The 21,343-nt window shown below is 38.7% G+C and overlaps 1 protein-coding gene across 1 annotated transcript in view; it reads right to left on the bottom strand.

Annotated features, from left to right (window-relative positions):
• Positions 1-12,207: 12,207 nt before the first annotated feature.
• The window catches only part of KDSR (3-ketodihydrosphingosine reductase), a 43,125-nt gene continuing 33,989 nt past the window's right edge, over positions 12,208-21,343 (bottom strand). The window contains exons 8-10 of the mRNA XM_074944963.1: positions 20,283-20,366; positions 17,733-17,834; positions 12,208-17,405 (exon numbers count right to left, since the gene is read on the bottom strand). Coding sequence (XP_074801064.1) covers positions 17,286-17,405; positions 17,733-17,834; positions 20,283-20,366 — 306 coding nt within the window. The 3' untranslated portion in view covers positions 12,208-17,285. The remainder of the gene's footprint in view (positions 17,406-17,732; positions 17,835-20,282; positions 20,367-21,343) is intronic.

Genomic DNA, 21,343 nt, shown 5'->3' with positions numbered 1-21,343 from the left:
GTGATGAACTCCCAGGCGTAGAGGCTCAGCCCTGGCACAAATTAAGCACTGGACATTTCTTCCCTCACTGATTTTTGCGCTTTCCACTTGCACTAGGCTTGTAGGGGAAATGCATTTCTGAAACCCTCCTTTGGAGGGAAAAGCCCTGCCAGGTGGCGTAGGGAATCCTGTGTTCATTTTTGCTCATGGTGCCCACTCATCAGGATTAACGGCAGCAGAGTGGCAAAGACTCAAGGCGCCACTAACAAACCGGGAGAGATAGCAACATGGGAAACATTTTATTGCAAAAACACTTTGTCACATAAAGAAGACCTTTCAAATTATTGAAATGTTCATTGTATTCGCATGCGATGATGTGAGCTGTAGCTCACGAAAGCTTATGCTCAGATAAATTTGTTAGTCTCTAAGGTGCCACAAGTACTCCTTTTCTTTTTGCAAATACAGACTAACACGGCTGCTACTCTGAAACCGTTCATTGTATTGATGGTACTTATGACCTTTTTGACGTCCCTTTTCACTGGCCTGTATGATTTTCCTTTATTGCTCCTTTGGAAATATTTTGGAGGCTATCACATCTAATTTTAGGCCCCTGATATGCAAATCCTGGATGTTGTGCTTACTACTCTAATAGTCCGGTTTAATGCACCTACCATCACAGTTAGCATCATGCCCTATAGTAAAATGTCAGCTAAAGCCCGTAGATCCTGATCCTGCAGAGATTTACACACATGCTTAATTTTGTGCATGTGAATAGCTCCACTGAGGTCTGTGGGACTACTCACATATATAAAGTTTAATACATCCATAAACCGTTGCACGTGGGGCCTTAGTTTGTACACAACCTAGATTCTTAGATTGAGGGGCAAGGGATATACAATTTTTTGAGAGTAAATTAATCTAGAGATTGATCCAACACACACTAAAGGCTACAGGAATCCTGCTGGAAAATGGGGTAAGATGCACCAGTGAAAAATCAACACTACTATTTTTCCTTGTCTACACCAGTGCAGCTACACTGATGGGTGGACACCGATGGTTGAAATTAGGATAAATTCCCAGTGTGGACAAGGCCCAAGTTAAATCAGGGTTGAAGGTACTCAGCATCTCTCAGTATCAAGCTGTTAGCATCAAAGGACAGAAACAGATTGCTAGAATTTATAAAATGTCACTTTAAAGGATTTTCATGTATCTGAATGCAAAATCTTTGTAAATCCTAAAGAATTAAATGCAAGGTGTTAACTGGAACATTTGATGCATCTGAAGAAGTGGTTTTTTACCCATGAAAGCTTATGTCCAAATAAATCTGTTAGTCTTTAAGGTGCCACCGGACTCCTTGTTTTTGTGGATACAGACTAACACGGCTACCCCCTGAAACTGGAACATTATCCACTGTGAATCTAGAGGGGAAAATATTTTAAACTTAAGATGAGAATTTGAGAGTATTCTCATGGATGGGGAGTAGAAAGTTCATTAATGCTTTAGTCTCTATGAGGAACTGAAATGCAAGGCTGCTCATAAATGTTTACCTAAATTCCAGGGGAAAAACAAAGCCATAGTACACATAATTATTTTAAAATTAGGGGAGGATTTTTATGATTTTTGCCTTCTATTAGTTTCTGAATCAATGCACTATGATTCTTTAAAACTCACCTGTAAATTCCATTGTTTTGTATTCAAAGCATGCTTGTCTTACATACTCACAATATCACACAAGTAAGAAGAGAAATATTTCACTCCCCTAAGTGTAGGAACTGCCAGTGTCAGAGTAGATAATTTCTTTCATTGTGCACACTGTGTGTTAGTAATGTGCACTGATTTAGCTTATTTTTGCAATAGATTGTGCATGGATAATTATGTTATAATGCACTGAGGAGCTTCTGTAGAAAGTTACAGAACAGCATCATGCAGCTGGATTCAGTTCTGTCAGTTGCTAAAGTAAAAGAAACTAGATAATCTTTCAGAGAGACAAAGTGGATGAGGTAATATCTTTTATTGGACCAACTCTCTATTGATGAGAGAGACAAGCGTTTGAGTTTGCACAGAGCTTGTCTTCAGGACTGAGAAACATACTCAGAGTGTCACAGCTAAATACAAGGTGGAACAGATTGTTTAGCATAGGTAGTTAACACATATTTCAAGGGACCATTCAAGGTGAAATGGCTGGTTAATACCCTTCCAGTCCTGGGAATGAAAAGGAGAGGGGAAGGCAGCTGGTGGGGTATGATGGGGGGGGAGGGTGAGAGGGAGGTTGCTAATGGGTTATAGCTTGTTGTAATAAGCCATAAATCCAGTGCCTCTGTTCTGTCCATGATTTTTAGTGTCTACCAGTGTTATGAATTTAAGCTCCCAGGCTTGTCTTTTGAAAGTGTTGTCCAGTTTTCCTTTGAGGATGAGGACTGATGGGTCAAATATAGAGCAATCGCTTTGAGAAAAATGTTCACTCACATTGTTCTACTAATCCACTTTAAATTCACTTATGAAAAAAAGTTTTCTTACCACTTGTTGCCACCTAGTGGCTGCTGCTCACTTAAGACGTTTTGAAGAATCTGGTTTCAGGTACCAGCCATGCCCCTGAGCACCCCTGCTACGTTTTGGGGCTCTAAAATAACATTTTCATTTATTCTCTCTGGAACTGACAATATAAGAGGGACAGTGACACTGACTATGTACAAAGTGTGGTCAAATATACAAAGTAAACAAACTGGGGGAAAATATAGAAATTTTGTTTTCTTTAAACTCATTTTTAGAATATTTATTACATTTTAAAATAGTAGGTTAAACAAGTTAGACTGCTGGTGGTTTTTAAGCTATTGCATCCCTTTGATATTAGTGTTTTTCAGAATAAGAGTCTAGGAAGAAATATTATTATTTAGGAGAGACAATCAGTTGTGTTTTTATAATTCTTAATTAGCAACAAAACTTGAGAGCCCTACATCCTAAAATGGTAGCTAAAGTGTAATAGCAGTCTAGTATAGTTAAGCATCCCATTGATATGGATTCAAATCTGTTCAATAGAGAAGTTGGATGACTGCTGGAAAGTCATAGGATGAGTAAATCTGCTAATATCTTTTAGGATGAGAAGTATGTTGTGTTCATTAGCTGAAGGAATTTTAAAAGGAAGCAGAGCATGTAGTATGTCAAGTGAACCGAAGCCAAGTGGACAATGACAATGCAGAAAGGAGTGACTGCTGTTGGATTATAAAATGAAACCCTGCTCCTTCATGGTCTTGTGTACGCTGTCAAAAAGGGACTCATAATTTGCTAACAGTGCAGCTCCGCTTATGGTATGAACAACTCCCAGCAGGGTTTGATGCCAAAGAGGTAAACACATCTGATCCTCATCTAAATGAAACCACCAACTGTGGAGTTGCATTAGTGATGAATCATAGGTCCCATTTCTGACAGTGAAGTTGCAGTCTAAAGGACTCAGTTCTGTAAACTCTGACACATACATAACTTCACTCACATAAGTAGTCCTATTGAAGTCAAGGGAACTAGTCAAGGGAGTAAATTTATGGACATTATGTAGATGTTTTCAGGAATGGGGACTACATATGTACTATGTCCTTCCCAATATCCCAGGGTATTTTCCTTTATCACTATGATAAGACAAGAAAAAAATTGAGAGTGAATAGATGATAGAAAAAAAAGTAGAACTTCCTTGTCCTGACAGAGAGAAAAATAGTGGTGACACAAAATACCCTGACATTTTCTTGCAAACAAACTGATTTTTTTGCAACAGCAAAATATAGAAGTGGCCCAACTACAAGCCATCACAGAGGTTAAGTGATATAAAACAGATGAGAAAATATCTCAGAGATTGGAGAAAACATGGGTAAAGAGCATAAAGATATGGCTGAGATTCATTGTAGGATGAGATTTATAGTCCAACAGGAGGTAAGTTAGTAGTGAGATGCTGATCCAGAAAATAGAGATTGGAGAAAATGTAAAATTGATGGAATCCTGGGAGGGAAGAAAATCAGAGATGGAAATTTAATTTAATTTATTCAGAGTATTTCAGTATATTTTGTGTGAGGAGTTTAAAAAGACCTAGCTAAATGAACAGAATATACTGAGGGAATATAAACAAGTTAACAGAATAAATAACAGAACAGCTATAATGTTCATAACTAACTTCAAATAGGAACAGATACTACAAAGCTGCATGAGAATTGTTCTGTTCGGAGTGGAATGGATTAACAGTGACAATGACATTTTAAGTCAGGATCTAGACTCAGAGTCCCACCACAGAAAAATATAGGACCCACGTGGGGCATTCCTTTAAAAATATTTTTGAATTTTAAAAGGAAAATGTTGTTTAATTAGAGGTTGAAAAGAAGGCATCTTAATACTGGAAACAACTGAGATAGAACTTAAATTGAGAGCAATATAAAAAACAAGATTAATTAAAATCTGGAAAATCCAGATAATATTTGTTTAAAGCAATATAAGGAATAAGTCACAAGTTGAAGACCAACAAATTGGACTCTCTGTTTAAAAACCAACAAACCCTCCAAACCTAAACTGAGTGTGTTTAAGGTTTTTTTTTTTCTCAACTTGACATGGTAGGTTACTTTGTGTCAAAGGCACTTTTAACACTGCAGTGTGAGGGAGTGGCATTTTAATACGATTATAAAGTTACGCAAGAGGGCGACAACTATTAAGTCAGCTGAAGTTTCACAAGTTTGTACTCTATATTGTTTTTAAATCATGTTTCTTGGTTGCTGTTTGGGAGGTAGGGATTTGGGGAGAGAGGGAAAGAAGAGGTTGCAACAGTAACCGTGAGGTTGGATAAAACAGGAGTAAAAAAGGTATAATATGATAATCAAGTTGGGCCATTTCCAGCACAAATCCAGGTTTTCTCTCTTCCGCCCCCCGCCACACACAAACCCACTCTCCTGTTGGTAATAGCTTATCTAAAGTGACCACTCTCCTTACAATGTGTATGATAATCAAGGTGGGCCATTTCCAGCACAAATCCAGGGTTTAACAAGAACGTCTGGGGAGGGGGGGCAGGAAAAAACAAGGGGAAATAGGTTACCTTGCATAATGACTTAGCCACTCCCAGTCTCTATTCAAGCCTAAGTTAATTGTATCCAATTTGCAAATGAATTCCAATTCAGCAGTCTCTCGCTGGAGTCTGGATTTGAAGTTTTTTTGTTGTAATATCGCAACTTTCATGTCTGTAATCGCGTGACCAGAGAGATTGAAGTGTTCTCCGACTGGTTTATGAATGTTATAATTCTTGACATCTGATTTGTGTCCATTTATTCTTTTACGTAGAGACTGTCCAGTTTGACCAATGTACATGGCAGAGGGGCATTGCTGGCACATGATGGCATATATCACATTGGTGCATGTGCAGGTGAACGAGCCTCTGATAGTGTGGCTGATGTTATTAGGCCCTGTGATGGCCCAACTTGATTATCATACACATTGTAAGGAGAGTGGTCACTTTAGATAAGCTATTACCAGCAGGAGAGTGGGGTAGGGGCAGGTATTTTTTCATGCTTTGTGTGTATAAAAAGATCTTCTACACTTTCCACAGTATGCATCCAATGAAGTGAGCTGTAGCTCACGAAAGCTTATGCTCAAATAAATTGGTTAGTCTCTAAGGTGCCACAAGTACTCCTTTTCTTTCTGTCTTTATTATGTTTAGAATTATTACCCTTACCCCAATGAGATGAATGAAACACGAAGTATGGGAGTTCATACCTCTTGTAGGCATGTTTCATCTGCAGACTCAGGGAAATATCACTGTATTAATTCACACTTCACATTTAGAAGATTTTCTTTGCAATGATGAGGGCCAAATTTTGTTTTAATCACACTGGGTTTTGGAAAATGTGACTATAGCAAACAGACTACATACATACATCAGAGTAAATACAGGTACATGCATGAGCCAGGTGTTTGACACAGCTGCCCTAAAGGATGAAAGAGGTTCAGTGCAATATACAGTAAAGGTCAATACACTTGGGGAATGAGCAGAATTTATGGTAAATGCTGACAAATGAGAGGTAGTGCAAGTATTCAGTGGTAGGCACAGATTGCTTAAGTGGAAAGACTTGGAACTTGATTACTTTGGGTTACACTTTACCCTTAAATTGGACTAAAAAGTAATTTAAATATGGCACTATTAGTTTTGATTTTTTTAAAAAAACCTCAATTCTGCTTTATAGGACAGACTTACTGAAAGTTTGTTCTGACAAGAATCCTGTTTAACATTCATTCCATGATATCTCTTTAAGTGGTGGAATGTAATAAATGATTCTGTCCATTGGTTAGCAAATTCAGCCAGCCCAAGGTGGTTAGTTGGAGTGTATGAGGCTTCTAGACTTTTTAATATTCTAGCTCTAGGAGTTCATGAGAATACTGGTTGCTGACTGGAAGTGAAGTGTGTGGGAGCCAACAGTAATCAGCATTGTCTGTTAAAACACAAACATCACCAAGCTGAGTTGGATATAGGCTTTCTAAGCAGCTTCACCTACTGGCATTGCAAATTGCAGGACTTGTCTCTGTTCCATATTTGCAGGCACTCTTGGTGGCATTTTCCCCCATTAGTATCTTTATTCCATCTACTGATGAAATGTGGGTATTCCTTCACATCAGTTTCAATTACTATTCCCTATGGTTAGACATTAATCCTTATTTCACTGTCTATTAATCTTAGTGATTCTGTCACAGAGCATTGTAATTGCAGATATTGATGGGGGGAATGTAAGGGAAGGGAAATAATACTTAGTTTTGACCTCCACATAAGACATGATACTTTCACCGCCAAGCAATTGGTTCATTGGCCTGATTCTGGCCACATCTCAGTCTTTTAAGTCCCACAGAATTCTGGATTACCCACAATTGAGGACAATGGGGATGGACATGAAGAAGGTCTGTTTAAAACCTTATGGGAGATCTCTAGAGTCACTCTTTTAAATGAATAACTGTAGATATTAGAGGGTCTCTACTACTTTGGTATCCATGTGACTACATTCAGTACCACATCAGCGCATTTTGGTTGCTGTCTTTGGGGCCAATACTCATCTTAACTTCAATGCATCCAATTTACTAGTCATCTCAGGTGACACACCTGAAAGTATAACAAAGCTGGGAGAGAGGGTGGTCTCTTCTTTTCTTGTATAAGATTGAGATAGCTGTTGCCTACCTTGCAATTGTTTATATGAAACCAAAATTGAAATTGAATTACTCATACACCTTACTGGATTCTAAATTAACTATCAACTCAGGAAAGAGATCTGGGCTTTGTTTGCACACTGAAGACTTCTGCTTAGTGTGCAGCAATGTCAAGAAAGCAAACTGAATTTTAGGATACATATACAGAATAATACAGAATATATACTATTATATAAATCAGCAATCTCATCTAGAATATCATATTCAGTTCTGGTGAATCCATCTAATATATATATATATATATATAGAAAGAGAGAGAGCGGGGGGTTCAGTGACAGGCAAGGAGAATGACAAATTCTTATGTGAAGAGTGAAAAAATTAAGAAAGTTGTACCGGCAGAAGCTCTGTCAGTATAATGCTAGCAACAAAAGTATTTTGGCGGAGCGCATTCACGCTTGACTGCTTGTGCTGATGCATTGTGTCCACATGCCACCAAAATGCATTAATGAAAAGCATTTTCCACTGTTTGTAGGCATTACAGTGTCCTCCACATTACCTTCAGATGCACTGCTTTGTTAGAAATTGTCATTGTGTGTTGTGGGCCTCTCAGGGAATTGTGGGTGCATGGGGTGAAGAGTCCACATTTCCTTCTGTTCTCTCAGCTGCTGTTGCACACCATTTATGAACTGTCTGCTGCAACCATAAATGTGGCACAGAGGAACATAGCTCTGTTCTCTATTGTAAGGACAGGCAATAGCAAGCCTTGTAGCACAAAAACAACAAGATGAAAGTTTTCCTTGCAGTGCAGAAGCCGTGGCAATTGCATATGGAAGCATGCAACTCAGACTGTTATTGAATGGTAGGAAATCAATATAATGTTGGAAAAATCAAGTCGGGTCAGTCATCAGCAAGGCATGCAAAGCAGTAGCGTGTCCTGCTGCTCAGATTAATCAGGCTAGGCAATGTGCAGGAAATAGTTGTAATGGAACGTTAATCTGTATTACACTGTTCAGCCACGATGTGGCACTGTGTGTAAAATACCTTATTTAAATGAACCTCAGCCATAGTTGGCAGAGCATCAGATGATGAACACAGCTGGTATGTATAAGCCAGTGCTGTGACTGGTCCATATCTGGTACAGAAGAGCATGGCAATGATCAATGGATTCAGTGAGCTGGACTTCCCAAACTGTGCTGTGGCAATAGCACAATGGGCTCCTGATCTATTGGGTTTCTATGCACTATAGTAATACAGAATGTCCCCATTCTGTGTACTCCTCCATCCCCAGACTCTGGGGTACTTCCTGATGGTTATGTTGGCCTTTTTGTATATCACTATGGTTCCATACCTGACCAATACTGTCTGCTCTGGAAAAATCCACACTACATGCATTTTTAGAAAGGCTGCATTACTTCCCAAGCTGAAAGCACGCTCCCCCTCCTTTTAGTTGACATGCATAGAAACCCCATCGTGGTTCTTGGTGACACTGCCTAGCCTTTATTTCCCTGGCGCTCACACTGGTAGACCTTTCCATGCTTCTGTGCTGCTTAAGTACCGCCTGGAGCAATTGCAGCATGACCATGGAGTGGGCCGTTGGGAGACTGGAGGGCAGGTGGAGTGTTCTGTAAGATCACAACCTCAGTGAGGAAAACCTTCCTTGCAATGTAGTATCTGTGAGACCAAGAGTGAGCCCCTATTTTTAGGATGGATGTGTGAGGTGGACAGGCTCTCTGCTCAATTCAAACAGCCTGAAAGTGATGGCCCCAGAGGTCCTGACAGAGGGTCATGGGAATGTGTCTTACCATGGTGGTCTGGCCTAAGCATCTCTGACTCAGTGTCCATCCAAAGCTTAAATATTACTTGCTGAAATAATTGTGACAGGGTGCCTACACACTGGAAAATTGTGCTTAAAAGTTAACAGGCTCTTCTGCCAGTAGCCCATAAATGCATTTTGGTGATTGTGCCTAGTTGTGTTTGCTTGGCTCTGTGTTGTCCCCACCCATGCTGCACCATGATTTTTAACACTCAATGTGTCTCCTTTCTGTGCCAGCTGTAACCCGCACACATGCTATGTACGTGCACAGTACATGCTGTCTTTTCAAAGTCAATACAATGCCTCTGGCTCAGTGATTGCAATGCTACAGCAACTGTAGAAGGAAATGTTTATTGTGTGATCTTGAATTTGTAAACTGAAGTGTAGCACATTTCTATTCATGATTTATGGTGTCTTGCCAAGCTACATGTAGTGCCTTAAAAGCACTGCTATTAAACAACCATGTAAGCACGTATGTGTGTTCCCCTATGATGTCAACTGCATTAAACCAATTATTAGTGTTGCCTCAGTTGAGTTGCTATGCACTTGCTTAGTGCTAATATTGATGCAGTTAGGGCCTCTGCAATAAAAAAAAAAAGCAGCTGTTTAAATTTTTTTTTTCCCTGCACAGACAACAGGATGGGGGAAAGGAAGGTTTTAGTATAAGGTGGGTACGAGATCTGGGTTCACGCTTACCTCCTAATGTCAACAGGGGACAGGTTGACGTGGGTGTGTGATGCGAGAGCACGCATCACAGAGTATGTTCAGACTTATTGGGGAGAAAGAGGATAGTGGTAGATACCACCTCTCCACAGCAAAGCCAACATACAGGACTATATTTGCCAAGAGTTTGGGCTTACAGCATGGTTTATTTAAGGGGCATTAATGATCACGTCCACCTACCAAAGTCTCTCTCCTCCAGGGATAACATGTGCTAACATGAGATATTCACAATGAGAGGCATGGATCCACCTGCATCCCATGCCAAACATTTCCTCCTCATCCACCTCACTGGGGAAGAAGAGTGCCTTCCTCCCCTTCAGATATACCGTGTACAGAGTAATTACAGAGATGATGGTTGGGTCCCTGCTGCATATAACATTGAACTTGGTATAAAAGATGTAGGTGACTCTCGAACTCATCATTCTCCTTCACCTTTTGGTGCCTGAGCTTCAGTTCCGTTCATGCCATCTTGGGCCTCCTCGCTGGGGTATCAGGGTTCTGCCATCTCCTTCTAGTTGCTATATTCTTATATCTCAGGGAATACCCCAGTTGGGCCTGGACACACTTCTCTCCCCCCCACCTGTATAAGGAAAACAAGCACTGCTCCAGACTAGGAAGCAGCACAAGAATAAGGAGCCATGTTTGCAGCAAAAATGTACCAGGTAACAGGAACTGATGTGGTTGTGAAGACCAGGCTGGGCATTAAAGGAGGTGGACTACTGCTCCCTGTGAGACCTGTGCAACAGAGTTCAAAAGTGCTACCCAGCCGGTCACTCTGGAAGGATTGAATGATGGAGGATTGATTATACCAGTACACATATGCCCATAGTGCCACTGTACCAACAATACTGGGAAACTATGGTGGAAGTGGAGAGTTTTCTTGATACGAGACAAAATTAAGTGGCATCAATTTTATGTTTTAAAATATTTTTTTATATTTTTATACCTACCAAGTTATTTTGGTAATTGCTATAAGTTTTGTGCGTTTTTGTTTTGTGTGTTTTGGCAATCTAGAAGCCAAATTTATTAATACTCCCCTTACTGCTGCTGCTATCCTGAAACACTTGAATACTGAAAAGGAAATAGATCAATACTTAATCACCACTTAGGGTTCTTGCATCAAGAAATTAAACGCTCCAGTTCATTTAATGGGCCACACAAACCAACAAGTTCAAACCTGGCTGCCTAAAGTTAGGCTCTTAAATATACATAGGCTGATTTTCAAAGGTGATGAGTATCCGCATTGCCTAGGACTACAGAGGAATTCATGGATGTGCAGTGCTTCAAGTCAGGCCATAGATTTAAATGCCTAGATACAGAGTTAAGAATCTAACTTCAAACAGGCAAGGTTGAAAGTTTTGGCCACAATCTTGCATGTGAGCAGAGCTAGTGTAATACTGCCTACATACGGACAGGTTTCAGAGTAGCAGCCGTGTTAGTCTGTATTCACAAAAAGAAAAGGAGTACTTGTGGCACCTTAGAGACTAACACATTTATCTGAGCATAAGCTTTCGTGAGCTACAGCTCACTTCATCGGATACATAAAGTGGAAAGCACAGTGAGGAGATTTTATATACACACAGACTATGAAAAAACTATACATTTGGAAATGTGCTGGAAATGGCCCACCTTGATTATCACTTCAAAAGGTTTTCTCTCCCTCCACCCCACTCTCCTGCTGGTAATAGCTCATCTTAAGTGATCACTCTCCTTACAATGTATATTTTTTCATGGTCTGTGTATATATAAAATCTCCTCACTGTACTTTCCACTTTATGCATCCGATGAAGTGAGCTGTAGCTCACGAAAGCTTATGCTCAAATAAACTGGTTAGTCTCTAAGGTGCCACAAGTCCTCCTTTTCTTTTTGCCTACATATGAATACTGTATTGCTGATAACTGAACACAATTTAACCTATTCTAATATATAACTGATGTATTTGTAGTCTCTTTATAGTGAGCCAATTGTAAATTAAATGGCTTTTACTAGCAGCAGCATCTTAACTTTCCCATCGGATAACACAGTGTAGGGTTTAATAAATCTCAAAAAGTTGCATAAAAATATAAATTTTGCCCTAGATTTTGGCATGCAATGAGCTCAGTGTAATCTCACTTCTAGTCCTACCCCACATGTTCTTTTAAAGTAAAAAGAATGATATTTTATGTTTCAGTTCTCTCTAAAACAAAGGGGATGCGTAGCTATTAGAAACTCCCTTTTGGTTAGAGGGCTATGAAGAACATATGCCTTGTTTAACCAGTTCTCCCAGATTTCTCGTAACATCAGCATACATCTCTGTTATGGACAAGTTATCAAGAGCAGATCTCTTAAATTCATTCAGGTCTTACTCTCATTAATGCTATTAAGTCTTTTCCATTTGATATAATCCTCACTAATTTATTTTGGGAATTAGCATATTTCAATATTAACCCTAACACCAGTATTATAAGCCCATATTATCCTCAGCTCTACTCCTGGAATTTCTATGTAAATAAAAACAAATAATTACGTACTGACTAGTCATTGTTTTAATCAGTACCCATTATGGTTTTTACAGCACAACATAGAAGGAGCTTCACAATTAGAACTTTAAAGGTTTAAAAACAAGGGAATTTCCCTACCAACAAAATACAAAGATGTGGTCTCAGTTCATTCTACCCAATTCTTCAGTATCTTGGCACTGTGGAGCTTTTTGTCCTTATTTGTTAGGTTTCACCAGCTGCCAATGCTTCATTGTTGCTTCTTCCTATCCTATGTCCTAGTCTTATGCTAGAGCTTGGTATCAATTTCAGGATTTCTCCCCCTAAATATAAGATAGTATCTGAAAGGCTAGAATGAAATTCCCAGCAGTAAAGGATCATGGAACCTTTCAAGACCCTTTTTATTTAAACTACCTCAAAATACCGAGGGTGTAGGCAGAGAGATTTTTATAAATTTATATTGCTTCCTAGAAAAAAGAGACTTTAGTCAGTTCTCCAGCTTTTCTCACGATTGCCTCTTTCTAGTGATAGCAGTACAGCCTCACAGTACAGTCTCTTGCCATTGCTAACCTTGGGAGAGGATAGAACAATGTCACTTACAATCTCATCTGCTCTCTGCCAGTCAAACTCAATGGGATTATCAAAGAACCACCTTTAATTTCCATTGCTCTTTTTCGTAAATCCAGTTTTGCTTTGGCCTACTACTTTGATGATCAGTTCCAACTGCAATGTTTTCCTGCTCCTGTCTCCGTGATAGACTTGGAAGGTAGAGAGTTTCCAACTTCTTAATTCCCAAATATTTACAATAATAAAAAAAAATATCAGTCCTCATGGCTTTAAAACTCTGCCAAGCAATTTATCTTTTGTTAGTATGTTCTTTTCCCAATCCAGGCTTGCTTTGGATATCCTGGTAGCCACATTGTCTTCTCCACTTGCAGGTGAGAAGCTGAGTTCACAAGAGTAGGTTTTTTTGAAAAGCAACTTCTCAAATTTTGAATTTATTTCAGGAGTAGGTAAAAGGGGATTTTTCTCTTAGAAAATCAGCTAAGGCAATCCTAACCCATAGATATCACATTCTACAATTTGCTTTGATTTATATTAAGGTAAAAAAAACTAACAACAAACAAACCTCAAATCTCAAGCTTTCTATATCAGGAAGAGAGCAAACTTTCCCTATCAGGATTCACCAGTATTAGAAAGTTGCATAAAATATTCAGCAAACCATTATCCTCTGCATCTGTGCCAAATTTCAGTGAAGTGAATGGGCATTCACATGCCCCTGCTAACTGATCTCCATGTCAGATCAGGGCTATTGAATGCTTTACAACTTTGGTGAATGAGGAAGTATTAGTTTATAATAAGACTGATAACATGGAAGGCTTTCTTGCACTTAGGATGTTCACTGCTACGATGCAAATTTTACTTTAAAAAGTTTTCCTTCAAAATTTGCTCCTAAAACAAACACCTCTGTTACTGTAAGTTCAGTTACAATAAAAGTTTTACACACACACTGAAAAGATGACAATCGATTTCCAAAGTTTGAGTGCAACTCTAACAACTTAAACTACAAAAACTTGTAAGACATAGCCTTAGGTGTTTTTGTTTTTTTTTAAAATATGAAGAGACTTAAATTTAGAACTTCAGAATAAGCATTTCTGTTCCTCCATTTATTTTGAGGAATACAAAACATGAAAATTAGTTTACAGTTCTGGCACAAAAGCTTTTGAAGCAATAAACTGGAGATGGGATAGGTTTTAAAAACAGCCATATACATTGTTACCATTTAAAAGTGCCTAGTGTTTCACAGCAAACATGTAACTACATATTTCCTTCTTTCTTAGTAAATATTAAACCTACCTAAATTGCACATAAACCAGAATTTTAGTAAGAAAGTATACTGTATAAGTCTAACATTAAAGCAGTAACTAGAAACTAAACGAATGTAAGAGAAACTTTTTGGCTCAACTATCAAAACTTAAATTGGAATGTTTAAAAGAATTCAAAAAAAGACATAACATTTGAGTTTGGTTATAGCATCGATTACATATTGTTAATTTGACAAAAGAGTGGTAAAGAGTGTTTTGTTTTAAATTCTTCAGAGATCTGTGGCTCTACTGAAAAAAATTAGATGCAAGTATCTTCATTAAATTTAGCTGACAACAATCTATAGGCCGTCAGTCATCTTTTCCACAAGATTACACAGCATTCTTGTTTTTAGCTCTCTCCCAATGTTTACAGCTTTATGCTAAAGCCTTATTAGAATCCCTTAGCTCTGATTATTTCCAGATTAGGTGACAAAAGTAATGAACAACTACAGAATCCTAATGTATATGAAAGTCTGTCAGTTAACTTAATGCACTAGCTTGCACCAACAAAACTAGGACATTTAAAGATCAAATTCTTTAGTTACCTGGTTCACACTACTAAAATAGATATAGGGTTCAATCTGCAAAGCCTTACTTAGCTATAGTATGCTGTAGCCTATGCTGTAATGTAGATGCAGACTACGGTGATGGAAGGGTTTCTTTCATTACTCCACCTCTCCAAACAATGACAGCTAGATTGACGGAAGCATTCTTAGATTTATCTACACTTAGGGATTAAGTTGGCATAACTACAAACACTCAGGGATGTGGATTTTTCACACCTCTGTTTGTCGACCTAAGTTTTAAGTGCAGACTAGGCCATATAGTCAAAGGGACTACTTACAACGTGCAAAGTTAAGCAAATGCACATCTCTCTGCAGGATTTGGGCCACGGTATGTTAAATTAATTCAGTAGTCTTATCTAAGCACAAACTTTAAGAGCAAGCACCAGCCTTAATTTGGAGTCTTCAACCTGCATTTTCAAAACTAGCTAGTGACTGGCTACTCAATTTACGATACTTTAAACAGGGCCCAATTTTCAGTTTGGGTACTCAGCACTTTCTGAAAAAACAGTCCTTAAGACTTAAAAGTTCAGCACCCAGAAATTGAGGCACCCAGAGTCTCTAGTTGCTTTTGAAATCTTGGCATTCAGGCTTTTGATATAAGTCAGAAACTTGATGTTATTTTTAGCATTTTGACAGAAATACTAACTCATTGACTTGGTATCTGATTTGAACACTTTTATTTAATCTTATTCTTGATTTATATCAAGGCTTGATATAATATACACACTAGTAAGATAGATCAGGTCCTGAGAGAATGGGCTGTTATGACTTTCAATAAACAAAGCAAACAATGACTGTGGATGCTATTGTAAATACTCCATAATACACAATCCATAAACAACAGCACAGAGCAACTAATGTATATGCAAAATAGCTTCTTTGGCTGTGAAACTCAGCTGTTTAGAATTGTAAGGGATGCCCACTATGCTCAAATCTATGCATTCTTCTGATAATTAGAGGCATGCAAATTTTACATATTTAAAGAGGCACTCTGGTAGGTTGGCCCCCAAACTTAGGCTTTGTGAAGAGCATTATAAAACCTCGTATAAACACTCAATCTCTCAATGAGAAACTGTTTAGACTGTCAGTTTGAATACTCCCCTAACAGGGTTTACAGAGCAACTCTGCAGCACTGTGCTAGTGCAAAAAACCCAATAAGTTAAACTGACTAATTGCACTGGGGTGAGGGGGGAATAGTATCAGTAATGAGTTACATTTTTGAAATTATTCCAGTTAATAATGCAAGATAAGAAAAGATATTTTAGCATATAGCGTCCCATTAAACCATTCCTTAGATGAGGGATATAGAAGACTAAGTAACAGTATCAATTTCACCTAATATTTGATTAAAAGTTATTCCTGTGGAGGAAGTGAGAAGGACAAATTTTACCAGCCAACTTTTAAACTTTAAAATATGGATTGAGACTAGAAAAGCCTGACATCTAAAAATGTAGGAGTGCTAACAAATATGAAAGATACAGATTTTGCAAAAGAAGACTCTCAGGCACTTACTGTAGTCGTCCAACTGAACAATATATCACAATCTCTTTATGCTATCATTGTTATGAACTAAGCATTTTCAGTGTTTGACACTTAAAACTGTTAGAAAGTATTGGGTTCAGTGTAGTCTGGCACAGGGGTGAAGCAGTCTTGATTCATATGTGCATCTAATAAAAACCAAAACAGTGGAGTGTATTTTTAAACCAGACGATGTCATCCTAACAAATATACTCACATCCAGGAATAAATTAACCTGGAATGCCATTTTGACCCTCCTGAAAGCTACATTCCTGCTACTGGAAGAGCCTAGCATTTTAAATTAACATTTTAATTACAAATGATTCTATCAACTATTTGTTTGGCTCATCATTTGCAGTTTTTAAAAGTGTGCATAATGGCAATATTATGCTACCTTTCTCTCCTCAGCTCAACTGACAGATAAAAGGGGTAAATTAGAAGATTATACATCAATTTAGAATTAGATTGTGGCTTTCAGCAATTTTAACTACTTGCTGTTCTAATGGTTTGATTTGTTTAGAAGGTATTTCAGAAGGCCAAAAAAATATTTCCCAGCATTTCTCAGTGGAGAATGGGTTCTTCATTTCCCTTTAGAAGAGTATGCAGCTACTAAAGCATACCCCAACTACTCCCACACTGAGAAGCTTTGGATCATATAGATACAGTTCTCCCACCTAAAGATCCCACAGCATAATAGTGCATGATGAAAGCCACAGATAAGTCTGTCTGACAATGGGGAAAGTAATCAGAACATTCAAAGTTAAAATATGGTTGTGTAAATCTATTAGGAGCCTAAACTCCCTCTTCAAGGAGAGTTCAAACTTCTTAGGTTCAATGTGTGATGGTACTTACCCTTATCCTTATCTCTGAACACACCATCAAAGAAAGAAAACCTAAGTATTTGTCCAGAATTACCAGCAAATAACCCACTTCGAAATTTTACTCTTCACACTTACAGTCTCTAGATTCACAAATGTTTCTCCAACTCAAACCATTGAAAAAAAACTAGTCTTCATTCATACTTTTGCATAGTTTTGGTATTTCCTGGGGTTGTACTTTTCTTCTCTCTTTCACTTCCATTTCATCTGTCACATATCCAAGCGTTTAAATGAAAGTCTTCAGGTGAGAAACAAAGTCCCATTTAGCAGCCAGCTGTCCAAGATTAACATTCTTCTGATTCAGTGAGTAAAGATTATTTAGTTTTATCTGTACTTTCAGATTTTTCCCTTTGTATCATGCAGCGACGAACTATGCTGTCAAAACTTCCTAGGTAAAACAAGCCAATGATGCGAAAAATGCCCATGCAAACAACCTGCAACCAGAGAGAAAAAGAACTTACAGCTATCTCAACATGCTTTTTTTTTTATTATAGTCTATACAACATGATTGTTTTTACTTAATAAGCAAACAGCCTCATGCAGGTAAGTAATATAAATTCAGTGAATGAATAAATGTTTACTGGAGACTTGCCTTGGACAAATTAATTAACTTATCTGTGCCACAAATTCCATATCTGTACAATATTCTCTCATCTCACAGAGGTGAAGGATCAAGGTTTGTAAAGTACTTGAAAATGTAAATTATGACTAAATCTTTGTGAATAAATATGGTTAAAAATTACAGCCTCTCCAGATCTTACCTGCTGAAGACCTTCAGTAATAGCAGTGACAGGTGACATTCCACTGGTCAGTATTGATAACATGTAACCATCTGAGCCCATAAAACTGTTAAAGTTTCCTTGCTGGGAAAGAGGGGAAATTAGAAAAACAAAAGTTACCAAATTGCAAAATTCCCTCTTAATTGCTTTAAAGTAATATTACCAATCAGATTGGTTAAAGGCTCTTGCTGTCCTTCCATTCCCTTAATTCAATGGGGAGAAGTACTGTGAAGTAACACGATACCAAAAGAAATGTAAGAATTAAAATTAAAAAAAATTTAAAGTGTTAGAGATATTACTTAACTACCAACAGCATGCAGGTTTCTGCCCACAGAGCACAGAAAGATGATAAAGGAACATGGATTATTTAAGATGTTTTCCCCACTTATAAACAGGCTTCAAAGACAATACTAGATTCTTCTACAATGAGAAGACTCTCTAATGCTAGAATCTGAAGAGAATGAAAATATTGCTTGTTCCTTATCAAGGTCAGCTTGCTGAAGGTAAATGCTGTTTATTTGGTACTTCATTTCAAGTGGGGTTAGAGACTGTTATCCTTCACCTACACAGTATGTGTCAAAATGAGCAACAGTTTTTAGGTACATGTGGGAAATATACCAGCTTGACTTCATGTTGGGTGATAGTGACCCAAAACACGTTTTTATTTTGAGCTGTAGATTGCTTAAGTACCTGAATAAGGTGTCCAAAATCAAAGTGCACATGGAAGGCTGAACAAATCCAGGGGTTAATGACTAAGGGCGAGAGCCATCTTTTTTCATCTGTATGCGCACATAACTGTGCACACACACCCCCACCCACCATCTAGCATGATGGGGATCTAATTCCCGAATGTGGTCTCTAAGTGCTAGTGATATACAGTAGAACCTCAGAGTTACAAACACCCGGGAATGGTGTTCATAACTGATATGTTCGTAACTCTGAACAAAACGTTACGGTTCTTTCAAAAGTGTACAGCTGAACATTGGCTTAATACAGCTTTGAAACTTTACTATGCAGAAGAAAAATGCTGCTTTCCTTTTTTTTTTTTTTTAGTAGTTTACGTTTAACACAGTACTGTATTTGCTTTTTTTTGGTCTCTGCTACTGCCCGATTGTGTACTTCCAGTTCCAAATGAGATGTATAATTGACCGGTCAGTTTATAAATCTGTTGTTCGTAACTCTGAGGCTCTACTGTACAAATGTGAAATTAAGCATGCGGAAAGAGATTTAACATTAGCTAAAAGATATAGCCTTCTCAAATAAGAGAGCAGACTTGTCCATCTAGCAGTTTTTAATTGGTATGATTTGTTTTTACATATGGCACATTATGAAAAATGGTATTTGGCTTCCATGAACAAGAATTTCTCATTCAACAAAATAGTGAAATTGTCCAAGAGCATGACTGCACAGATAACTATAGCAAATTATCGTAATCTTCAGGCAGCGCCCCTGTGAAAATACTGGGAAACTGGAAAATAAATATTTCCTTCTTAGGTATTATTGTTACTCCGGATAACCCTGTGCACGTAACGGAAATATCTACTTGTCATGATAATTTGACCCCCTCCCCTTTATTTTAATTTTTTTGACACATTTGGACATTCTGAAACAGTGTTCTGTACTGCATTCTCTTGGCCATAGAGTTTACTTTTTTAGGTTATCTGGAAATAGCTAAGAACAACCATACAGCATATGGGTGAAGACTCAAAAAAACCCAAACACACACTTGCTGAAGGTTTAGATCGAGTTTTTAAAGTAAGAAAGGGATGGCCTCTACCTGTCTGGAACTATAAATTATACGATCGGGTTGCCAGACCATGTGAATAAATTAAGAACTGAAACAAAATTTGACACTATGTGGCTGCAAGCAAACATGACAACACTTTATTTTCATGACGTGCTTGAAGCCAGGCACTCCTCTTTAATGTCATTTCTCTTTGTGCTTTAAGAATGAAGATTCTATAGCACAAGATCTCTGAGAATAAAGAGCTGCTGGGAAGGCTGATGTCTTCATTGCTACAACCAGTGGGAATTTCTGCACTATGATTATTCACAAATCAGATATTCACACACACTAGAGTACTATGAATTTTTGTATAGTTATTTCAGTGTCAACTGATCTCAACCAGAGAAATGAAGGCTTTCTTGGATCTTTCATAGGCACTAGGCAAGTAACCTTTTACTAACCATTTGATGCATGGAAAACATCTTTAATGTTTTAAAACATTCATAATTTTTGTTTGAGTCTATTTTGACATGACATTGCTGCATTCTGTTTTGTCTTTAGAGTAGAAGCTCCAAAGACATGTTAGCTCCAAAAGATTAAATGAAACATGTTTGGGGGCAGGGTGAAAAAGGGAAAAAGAAATGCTAAAGAATAACATCCCTGGTACAAAAAATACAAGTAACATTTCCTGTAGAATAAATGTTTTTATATTTAACAATTCTTATTTACATCTTTAAACAAGTACTTCATGCAACCATTTCCCATCCCATGCCTCCCCTCAAAGACCTTATTAAAAAATTACTTACTATGGCATCTTTAACAATAACTCTGGCAACCTGTTCTGCTTGGCAAACAGATGAGGTTTCTGAAATTAGTTTAGTCTCCAAAGGCTTTAAAAGAAGATATAGAAATATTATTATAAATTTGATTATACAGACAACACAGAGAAGACAAAAATACTCTGTTACCATTATTTCTTGTGTCATGTAATTTACCTGCCTTAGGGTCAGTAGTCTTTAAGTCAGCAAGGTCACTTTTTGAATTTAAGTTCAACTCAGGATCTACCCCACCCGTTTCCTGAGGCCCCACCCACTCCATCTCCCTTCCCTCCGTTGCTTGCTCTCCCCCACCCTCACTCACTTTCACTGGGCTGGGCCAGCAGGTTGGGGTGCAGGAGGTGGTTGGGGGTGCAAGCTCTGGGAGAGAGTTTGGTGCAGGAGGGGGCTCCAAGCTGGGGCAGAGTGTTGGGGTGCAGGAGAGGGTACGGGGTGCTGACTCTGGGATGGGGCTCACGGCTGGGACAGAGGTGTGGGAGGGGGTTCAGGGCTGGGGTGCAGCTCCCACCTGGCAGCACTTACCTTGGGCGGCTCCACGTTGGCAGCATAGTGGGGCTAAGGCAGGCTCCGTGCCTGCCCCGGTGCTGCGCCGCTCCTCTAAGTGGTCAGCACATCCCTGCAGCTCTGGCTCCGCATGTTGCCCCTCCCATTGGCTTCAGTTCCCCATTCCTGGCCAATGAGAGCTGCGGGGCAGTGCCTGCAGGCAGGAGCAGCACACAGAGACCACTTGCCCCCCCACCCAGCCCCCCAGTGGCCACAGGGACGTGCTGGCCACTTCTAGGAGTGGTGCGGGGAAAGAGCAGGCAGGCACTTTTAACGGCCGGAGATCGTGATCAACGGTCAGAGGCTCCAGGATTGACCAGCTGATCATGATCTACAGGTTGGTGACCACTGCTTTAAGTGAATTGGCATCAGTTTAGGTTCGCTGTACTAATACTGTTAACAAAAGACACCTCAGACTGTCAAATATAACTCCTTTTATAACTGTAAAGGCATATTTCATAAACTAAAAGGACAACTTCATGAAAAGT

The sequence above is a fragment of the Natator depressus genome, chromosome 2 (genome assembly GCF_965152275.1).
Source record: "Natator depressus isolate rNatDep1 chromosome 2, rNatDep2.hap1, whole genome shotgun sequence".
In the NCBI taxonomy this organism is placed as follows: Eukaryota; Metazoa; Chordata; order Testudines; family Cheloniidae; genus Natator; species Natator depressus.
This window is presented reverse-complemented; position numbering and strand designations above follow the sequence as displayed.